Genomic DNA, 10,441 nt, shown 5'->3' with positions numbered 1-10,441 from the left:
GGAAAACTGTGGACCTATCCTACTAATTTAGTTACTTACAGTCTCAATGCTCATGTTACTGCACATGGTCTCCTTTTATACAACTTGGGGTGTTCTGGCTGTCAAGTATGCGATGGATAGATGGACTATGCAGGATCATAAAAGAGGTCAACCAAAGTATTTGCCAGTTCCTTTTAAGGAAAACACCCAGGCTTGTCCTGGGACACAAGGACCAACCAACCATCCCTTGGAGAGTTTGATTTGTAAAGGCATGTCTTCACAAAGCCGATGGGGGCGATGGTCAGTCGTTAAGCACCGCCCTCGCTGGCTACCCTGAGCTACAAAACGCGCAGAGCCGATCTGCTGGGTGGCGAAGTGACGTCATCTGAGAAGCCGTGGGTTTCGAGCCAGGGATCAGCCTGCTGTTACTCATGTAGTGATCTCACAAGTTGTCCCACTTTCGACACCGTTTTTTCCCCCATTAACTTTTACTACAGCAGTCGTCGTAAGTTTCTACGTTACTTACAGCCAGAAACATCTCGACTACACCATGTCTTTCGTCCCAGGACAGCCGGTGACTGCTGTTGTGGTAAGTTTGGGAGTGGGGCTGTTTCCATTCAACGGGACTCCATTGTTCAGCCTCTTGTCCGACGTTCAACCAAATCGGCACAAAACTATACATTAACTAGCTCAATGTATGTGAACTTGTTGTCTTCGGTTTGCTCTCTTGCTAGCTATTTTTTTCACTGGAAGGTTACTTGCTTTGTTTAGCTGAGATGAACACAGTGGGAGCTAATTTCACCAGCAGCCACATAGTCATAGCATCATTTCCATGTCGCATACAAGCTTAGTTTTCGTGAAATAATTCAAAGAAAGTCAGCAAGTCACTGAATTAGGACATGCAGAATTGAAATGTATTAGAAAATATGAGTTTTTGTTTTATGTTGGTAATTAAAAGGACTCGAAAGAGATGGGCGTCACCGTGAGTGTGATTCAGTCTTCCTGGTCGACTTTCATACACAGCTCCTGGACACTCCTGGATAGTGTGTTTGTGCTGCCTTCACATGCTGTAGGAATTATGACAATTAAAAATAGAGCTTTATGCACAATTCATAGAGGTGATAGATGTGACTGGGATAGCTGGGATTTTGCTAGGCCCCTGTCGTATGAGTGGCAGGTAAATACAAGTTGACTTTCCCCCTTTTTATCAGGTGTGGCATCCACTATCAATAACAGACCCGTTTCACTTTAGGGCTGCAACTATTATTATTTTTTATTGTCAGTTATTATATTGTTTTTTTCTTCCAAGTAATTCGATTTCGACAGGATTCTGGTCTATAAAACATCAGAATCTAGGCAAAAATTGTGTTGCTTGATGTTTAGACTAATCTCTCTCTCAGAAATTAATCTTTAATTTGTCATGGATTTAATTTTGTTGATAATTCTGGGCAGAGAATGGACACTTGAATGTCAAAAGTGATATTTATTTCCATCTATTAATACTCATAACGCTATATAATAACTAGAGCTGCAACAATTTGTCAATTAATCGATTAGTTGCCAACTATTATATTAATAGCCAGCTATTTTGATAATTGATTAATCATTCTGAGTCATTTTTTCAAGAAAAACGTCCAAAATCTATAATTCCAGTTTCTCAGATGTGAACATTTTCTCGTTTATTTGGTTTTCTATGACAATGAACTGAATGTCTTTGGGTTGTGGACTGTTGGATGGGACAAAGAAGACATTTGAGGATGTCTACTTGGGTTTAGAGAAACAGTGATCAATATTTTCACCATCTTCTGATCTTTCATAGACCAAACAACTGTTCGATTAATTGAGGAAATAATCAACAGATTCATCAGTAATGAAAATTATTAGTTGCAGCCATAATAACAAGCTTCAGTTTTCATGTCAGATGCACATCCCACTCTATCTTCATCCTCAGATAGTGAAACCAAACTGTACACCGAGATGTAAGATTTAGTCAGCATGAGCATTTAAAGCCTTATCCCTTGTCAGTCCACATATAGGAATGGACCTAAATATTTGTATGCAAATTGTGTCCTCTTTAGTCTGATTTATCCTAACAGAGTAATAGAAGATCTGTCGGTCAGGCTATGAACCTCTTGACTGGTGTAGTGCCTACAAGTCCTTAATGACTGACTTCAGCTTCCAGACAGAGTCCCAGACGTCCTCAGACCTTTTTGTATCGTCCGCACCACTGAGAGAATGTCTGGTTAGTCATCATCGCACACAGGCAGTCTTTGTGTTGAGGAGTGTTGTGAAGAGTGCTACTGTCAGAGTCAGTCATCCATCTGGTTTGCGAGCCTGCAGCTGCTTGTCAGTGTCAAGGGCGCGACTGCACTGATAAAGTCTCTGTCCCATTGTGCACCGGATAAATCAGTGCCTCACTGGATGGTAACGTGGCTGTTTACAGTCATTTTTCTGTTTTCAAATTGTTGGCAAGCTGAATGTAATTTGAGGATGGAAAAAAATCAAAATGTAAAACTTTTTCTTTTGCGGTTGCACAGTATTTTCAATACTGTTGCACTTCATCATTATTAAAAAACTTAAATCATTTTATGGACTGATGTATAAGTGAGTGCTCTTGCACATTTTAAATGGATGTAAATCAACAATTAGTGTTACAGTTATAATTAATGACAGTCACCACATTAGGACGTTTGCCCTTTTCTTTATTTTGAGCCAAACCAATAATTTCAAGAACTGTACAGCAGCATTTTTAAATGTGTCATTGCGGACTGTGAAGGGTTTTATACGGACAATTACGCTTAAAAAACAGTTTCTCCTCTCATAAGAACAGGAGTCTTTTAAAACAGTAAGAAAAGTAATGTGCAGGAACCTGTCTTGGCGACATTGGTGCAGACACAATATTGACACAGTCATTCAGCTCTGATAAAGCAGCAGTTCAGATTTATGACAAACGAGAACGCTGCCAGTAAGCAAGAAGCTAATGTCTACTGTTTTCCTAAAACGCCACAACCAATATGGATTACAAATAAAATAATAGTAAAAAAAACAGTAAATTAGGAGAGCTTGGAGTTCAATCCTGGGCGATTCAAATACAGTTCAGTAGGCCTATTACAAAAAGTAAAAAGTGCCAAATTCCACAAAAATAAGACAAATGTACAAATTCATGGAGGGGTGAGGTAAGGGAGTGGCCCTCTACAATTGACTGTGTATAAATAATTTAAAAACTTAGCTGCACTTGGGACAAATGATTTCTTGTAGACATTTTTAGTGGCTTGTGGCAGTCTAAAACGCCTTCCTGAAGGAAGCAATTCAAATTGTGGGTACAACAGATGGGACGGATCACTTGTTATGTCAGGAGCTTGCTTTTTGGTATTCAGTACATGCCTGCCACGTAGTTGCATCTGTGGTTTCTCTATTATTTTACTGGTCGTATTTAACCACTCTTGACAGTTTCCCTTTACATTTGACATCCAAGTGTCGGCACCACGCGACCATGTTGAAAAGGTGGAGAATGTCAGGACTCAGATGATTTCAGACACGCGTGTCCTATCTGCCCCCCCTCTCAAACTGTGCAGCCAATTTCTCTCTCAGTCCTCGAAACCACTGTCTCTCATTTTAAATCCTCTTCCCAGTTTGATGTTATTCCCTCTAAACTTTTAAAAGACATATTGCTCACTGTCAGTCCCTGCATTTTATCAATTATTAATTGCTCCTTGGCCATTGGTATTTTTCCTTCTTCTTTTAAACATGCAATTGTGCAACCCATGTCAAAGAAACCTAATCTTGACCCGCTCACCTTTAACAATTACCAACCTATTTCTACAATATCTTTTTATCTAAGGTGTTGGAGAAAGTGACTGCTTAACAAACTGATTGATTAAATGAGTGTTAACAGCATTTTCAGTAACTATCAGTCTGGTTTTAGAGCTTTACACAGTACTGAGATGACCCTAGTTAAGGTGACAAATGATTTAGTCCTTGCTGCAGATAAAGGTGAAAGCTCCATTCTGGTCCTGCTAGACCTGAGTGTGGTCTTTGATACAGCAGATCACTCCATCCTTCTACAGTGTCTTGACATTTGGGTTGGTCTAAAAGGGTCTGCTCTCAACTTATTATGCTCCTATCTGACCAATAGAACCGTTTCTGTTGTTGGAAATATCCCATCTTCTGTTATCATCATTATTATTATTATTAGTAGTAGTAGTAGTAGTAGTAGTATCATCATTATTGTTGTTATTATTGTTGTTACTGTTATTATTTTAAAAGACAAGATGCTGTCCACCAGATTCTTGTACACCATTTCAAGAATATTCTGGCTCACCCTGAAGTCATTAAGCTTCCTGAGTTGGTATAACTTCTGCATAGCTTTTTTTAAAAACATGGTCTTTGTTATCTATAAAATTAAGACAGCTATTTATATAAGTTCCTAAGTATTTAAAACAACTAACCTTTTCAACAGCGTGCCCAATGATTGTTAGGGGTTGACATAAGTCTTAAATGTAGTGTTTACTGGATATGACCATTTTTTTGGTTTTCCTAATGTTTATCTCAAGAGCACTTGATTGACACCAGTCCTGGAGGGACGTTACATGATTCAAATACAAATTTTCCCCTGCAGTGTCCCTTTCACGTAGGAGGCTGACAAGAACCATGTCATCAGCATATTTAAGTAAGCTAAATCTGAGTCTTTGACTTTGAACTCATTGGTGTACACCAACAATAATAGAAGGGATAGAATGGTACCTTGGGGTGCAACTAAAACGGTCAGTTGTGACACGTTGCCGTTAGAGGACACTCTTTGTGGACGCTAAGACAGAAAATCTCTGATCCACAAAATTATACCATGATTCACCCCTAGATCCTAAAGCCTTGCAGGAGGATATGTGTCTTCATTGTATTAAAAGCTGAACATTTTTGTTTTTTTCTATCAAACAGCAACGAATTGAGATCCAAAAGTTGCGACAGGGAGATAATCTAATCCTGGGCTTCAGCATCGGAGGAGGGATAGACCAGGACCCCGGTCAGAACCCCTTCTCTGAGGACAAGACTGACAAAGTAAGTCTGTGTGTGTTAGTGCTTTTTGTGCTGCTGTTGTATGCAGTAAATGATACAATCAGAGGTGGTTGATGGGGACAAAATGTATATTTCTATATTTATCACAACGTTTTTTGTGATGGTTAGTGCTCAAGGTCATGCTCATTCCAATAAGTTTAATGTTTTTAAGTGTTTTAATACTTGCAATAAAAAAAAGTTGTCTTTATCTGTAGCATGAAATTGATCCTATGATTGGTTTTGACATATATGATGAAAATCTTGTCATAAGAGATGATCAAGCCTGAGTTTGAATTTATTATCCAAAAGGAAAGTTCATATATATTTTGGAGATGTGAGGAGCCGCTGGCCAGGTAGACCACCCGGTCACCTCAGCCACTAGCATCCGACTCCTGAGATGACCGATCGGTCAACATCAGTCGTCATCCTGGGGGTGCAGCTCTTTGGTGATTTACTGCCTGCTCTAATGTCTCCATAGCATTTTGGTTGGTGATGTAATGGAACGTAGTTGATCCATGAAAGTTTGGGGAAATAAATAGTGGCAAAAATGCAGAGGGAAAATAATACAGAAATAAATATATTAATTAATTAATTAATTTAAAAATGAATAAATAAAATGGAAAATGAAATGGGAAAGTAAATCAACAGGAATTTATACAAAGGTAAATAAATACAGAAGCAAATTAAAATAAATATCAATTTATGTCACATTTTATCAATTAATTAATGCCTACATTTATTTTTATTATTATTTTTGGTGCATTTAATGACATAAATTTATTTAGAGTCACTTATTTATTTATGATTTTGTAAATGTCGGTCCTCCATACCTTAATGCCTGACGTTTTAGTTTTGTTGTTCACATCAGGCACACATCCCTGTCCTGTTCAAACACCGTGTGCTACTAGAGTAGTACTTTGGTGAGTTATAAATGGAGGACAGGCCCAAACACATTATCTGTTGCCTCAGGTGGGAACAAACCAGACACACTCAACTGATGTCATAGAGAGGAGTACTGCAAGTTTACACACAGTCACGTCTTACCTGCTGACTGCACGGTACATACACTTTGAGCTGGAGAGACAGAAATGCATCAACGATTGATAATAACTTCCTTCAGGTTTATGAATTCAGATGTGCTGGTGTCCTTCTTGATACCACCAAACGTGTATCCTTGAAAGAACAGCAGGCTTCTCTCTTGCTTGCTTGCTTTTTATTGCTATCATCCTGAATGTAATTGCTATAAAACTTTATGTATTCCCTGAAGACACTGAGTCATTGGCCCCTAAAATGCAGCTTGAATCAGTCAGTTTACCATCGTCTTGCACTGAATTTCATTCATCAAAGTCAGGAATCTCAACCTGTTGTGGTGCCATCTTGTCATTGTAGGTGGCATTCACAAAGGAAAACAGCCCTGGATTGCTTTCACTCACCAATTATTTTCTCCCAATTAAATTTAACACATGGGAGTTGTATTAAACAGAGAATGTAAGATGTAAGTTGAGGAATGTTTAAGTGATACAGGTCTGATCATGTGCATATGAAATAGTGATTGTGTTATTCTGAATGTGTTTGTGTTCCCCAAAGGGCATCTATGTGACCAGGATAACACCAGGAGGACCAGCAGACGTTGCAGGCTTGAGGATGGGAGACAAAATAATGCAGGTGTGTAGTGACATCAAATGATAGATCCACAAGATGGCACTATGTGAATACCAGAGTATGAGGAGGGAGATGTGCATTTGCCTTTCATAAGCCAGTGTGTTTTCATCTTCAGTCTCCTGTTGCTTTGTATTAATGGATGTTAATAAATTGCAAAGTTTCCTTAATGCACACAGGTAACATTAAAACAAGCTAGGCTGACTCTAAAATTGTGTCTTCTTTGTCTTTGTTCCTCCCAGGTAAACGGTTGGGACATGACCATGGTGACCCACGACCAAGCCCGTAAAAGATTGACAAAGAAGAATGAGGATGTGGTGCGATTACTGGTAACCAGGAAGTCACTGGAGGACGCTGTCAGAACCTCTATGGGCAGTCACCCCAGGCAGTAGCATAGCAGCACCACCTATAACCACAGACTAATGCAATATAGCCAAGGACCCTCGTGTACTGAGACTCACACAAATTCAGATGACGGTTACCTTGTGGCCTTTTTATAACTATGTCAATGCGAACAAATCACACAGACCACATCAGATCTCCCACTGTTAAGGTGACACATCCAGATGTTTGAGTCTGCACAAACCAGTTCATAATCTGATCAGTCACTGAACAAAGAGAGGGTGCTTTTTCTTTCTATACACACTTAAACTCATCTCAATCTTATCTGCTTGACTTTTATGCATCTTTGAAGCATTTCCATGGGTAATTAGTGAGATAAATTAACGGGAATAAGTGAGGCACCATTTGAAATATAGAGCAAATTTTTCAACCCCACAGGGCTTAAATCAATTTTAATCTGAATATGCTCTACACTTGCAGCAGTTTTTCACATGGAGACTGTTCCAAAACTCACATAATCAATTTTGGAAAACGTCAACATTTTTGTTTATTTTAAAATGTTGCTGAATGAAAAGTATATTTTAGAGGTGGGGTGACAAAGGAGGAATTTTTTTTTTGCTGTAATATGAATGATTATTACAATAATAACGGTGTGCTTGGTTTGGTTTGTTTTTTTTTAACAACAGCAAACTTAAGTGAGTTTTGGAAAACATTTCATCAAATGGCCTATGTGTCAATTTAAAATTTGAGTATAGCAAATCATTCTTGACCCATTTTCATTTAGAGAGATACAGTATTTGCCACCCGACCTCAATCCATGCTTGATAGCAGTTATTTGGGAGCAATAGGAGTCTTTCTTGATCCTTTTCTGCCAACAGTTGACCAAAGATGGACTAAATGCATCAAGGAAGTTGGCCGCTGTTTGTATTCATTGTATCCGTAATGAATACAACATTTCATCTCATATAAATAAAAGAACCAACGTTTCGCTGTCATTCCTGTGAAGATTACAGCATCAAATGCCAAAGTAAAAAGCCGAAGCACTGTGAAGTGATCAACACATGTAAAACAGTGCTTGTAATCATTTTCTTTCTTTTTTTTTTTCTATAGTGGTACAGTGAAATGTACAAAGTCTGTCCAACAAACATAATACCAGTATACACAGTTTTTATTGAGTACTAATATCTTTTCACTAATTATCTTATCATTAATGCATCTTTCTGTTCTTTTTATCTCATTTTTTTGTTGATGTCTATTACATGTGTGGGAAAGTAACATCATCTGTCCTTCTGTGTCTGTTCAAGTAAAAACACAATTGAAATGTTTGCAGCATTTTACCCTAATTATCTCCCATACAAACAATATTCCTCATGCTGGACCTACTAATAGATCACACTCGTTCATCTGATCTCTGTCGTTTTCAGTGTATTCACCCCTTCACCCCTAAGTATCACCCTTTTTACAGGAAGAGAAAGTTTGGAGCTTTTGGTTCCTTAACCATTTGCTGTTTTTGATACAAATTAAACAAATCTGCTAGTTTCACACTGGAATCAGCTACTTTCAGTTTGTGTCGAGCTGTAAAATATTGTTTATTGTCTCTGAACATGGTGAAAGAAAAGTCCCAGTCGAATGTCTGTAAGTCTGAACCAAGCACGAGTGAATGTTGTTTGAAAACTTGGGGTGTGTGCAGCTGCCTTAAATGAACACTAAATACCACTACGTTTAATGATACCAATATCTTTCAATCTTCCATTCAACCATTCCTGTATGGTCTCTGCAACCCAACAATGATTTACTGCCTCTTGTACAATATTTTCTACATTACATTGCTGATGACTGATTTTAGTACTAATCATAAACAATATTTTGGTTTTTAAATGTTACAGTACTGAAACTAGTATTACAATAGTAATCTTACATGTTTTGGGTGATCATATTGGCTTTTTTTGTTATGTTAACGGTATATAAAATAATGTCTTTTGTATGTGTTTAAGAGAACAATTGATGTTTATTCCAAAATGAAATCACTGCTTAAGAAAACAGGTTTCTACTTTATCATTGTTGTTGCTGATAAAGTAAAGTAATGCAATAGGGAGACGGCATTATACTGATACAACAAGAAGTGAATGTTTAAGGTACAGTCTTGTCTAATAGATGGCTCAAAATGTATTCAAAATATTAAAGTTGTGGAGTCAGTCGAACACTTAAACAACATTTTGGAATGAAACCTTTAATACTTTACAGCACTGGTTCCCAACCTTTTTTGGCTTGTGAGTTCTTGAAATGAAGCCACATCTCCTGTTGATCCTTCACCTAGATTATGGCTTTAATGCTGACATGACTTACGAGCAGTTCAAAGATTTTTTTTCCACTCAAATGATTTATCTATTTCGCAAGAAAGAAAAAACACAGCATTTAAAAAAAGCAGGAATTTGTAAGGTTTCTTTCTCTTCCCCTTCATCCTCTTTTGACCCCTAAGATTCATCATAGCAGGCGTCCGGACCACCAGGTTGGGAACCACTGCTGCAGAATTTCAACACAGTGGTACATTTAGAAATTATGTAATGATGTAATATAAGACAAATCACTTCCAGTGTTTTCTATTTGAATTATTGCCTGCCCGCCTCCAGACTTTTGTACATGTAAACTGCCAGCAGAGCACAAACGTTTTGCATTTGATTGTACACAGTTTACTATCTGAATGTTTCTCATATATAAAAACACTCAAACTGAAATATGCCTCGCTACTTTTTATTGATAACACACCATAATGTAACATGCTCTATTTTTTACCCCTCTGCTCTCCACACTGCACAGCCTTTTTATCTCAGAGGTCCTTCAAAATAGCTTCATGTTGCCAGTTATGAAGTAATCAGCTGACATTTCAAAGCAAAGAATCTATTCCCTGACCTTTCTGTGTTTACCAAGGCATTTTGACACAGAGAGCTTTCTCTACTTTCATCTCTTAAATATGTGAGCCTGGAATCAATCACTTGCCTTTGAACTGAGGACTCGGGGAAACGGTCCACAATGCTGAGAAAAATGCAGAAAGCAACTAACTATTTAAAAAGCTTGCAAGAAAGTTGGATTTTAGTGTGATTTGCCAGTTCATTTTTATATTAGTTTTTAGAAGCATTTGTTATAAAACATGCAAATACAGTGAGATATGTTCCCCATTCTCACACTCGTGAGAGCCTTTTCTTTCACAGCACATTTCCTCATCTTTGCTATATATAGTTTGTAAGTTGAAGTTAGCTTGATAATGACTGGTGGTATGAGTGTTGTGGTGAGTTTTCTGGTTTCTGAGGCCCAAGCAAGTTAAGGTAGAATTTGCAGTGTAATGTTTTCTTTTTAAAATCTTAAAATCACACCTGGACTGTCACATCATGGGTGAGGGTCGATTTAGGGC

At 37.9% G+C, this 10,441-nt stretch overlaps 1 protein-coding gene across 1 annotated transcript; it reads left to right on the top strand.

Moving 5' to 3' along the window:
* The first annotated feature begins 342 nt into the window (after positions 1-342).
* Positions 343-9,767, top strand: tax1bp3 (Tax1 (human T-cell leukemia virus type I) binding protein 3). The gene is made up of 4 exons (XM_067597032.1): positions 343-568; positions 4,915-5,034; positions 6,619-6,696; positions 6,933-9,767. Exons 1-4 carry the CDS (start codon positions 530-532, stop codon positions 7,080-7,082), a joined length of 387 nt encoding a protein of 128 aa, XP_067453133.1. The 5' UTR covers positions 343-529; the 3' UTR covers positions 7,083-9,767.
* The last annotated feature ends 674 nt before the right edge of the window (positions 9,768-10,441 follow it).

The sequence above is a fragment of the Thunnus thynnus genome, chromosome 8 (assembly GCF_963924715.1).
Source record: "Thunnus thynnus chromosome 8, fThuThy2.1, whole genome shotgun sequence".
In the NCBI taxonomy this organism is placed as follows: domain Eukaryota; kingdom Metazoa; phylum Chordata; class Actinopteri; order Scombriformes; family Scombridae; genus Thunnus; species Thunnus thynnus.
This window is presented reverse-complemented; position numbering and strand designations above follow the sequence as displayed.

What these genes read in the sequence shown, in the direction of transcription:
- tax1bp3 (XM_067597032.1), top strand. Translation starts at nt 530, where the DNA reads ATGTCTTTCGTCCCAGGACAGCCGGTGACTGCTGTTGTG. An exon ending in CTGAGGACAAGACTGACAAA is followed by an intron (nt 5,035 to 6,618) that starts GTAAGTCTGTGT and finishes TGTTCCCCAAAG; the next exon opens with GGCATCTATGTGACCAGGAT. An exon ending in TGGGAGACAAAATAATGCAG is followed by an intron (nt 6,697 to 6,932) that starts GTGTGTAGTGAC and finishes TGTTCCTCCCAG; the next exon opens with GTAAACGGTTGGGACATGAC.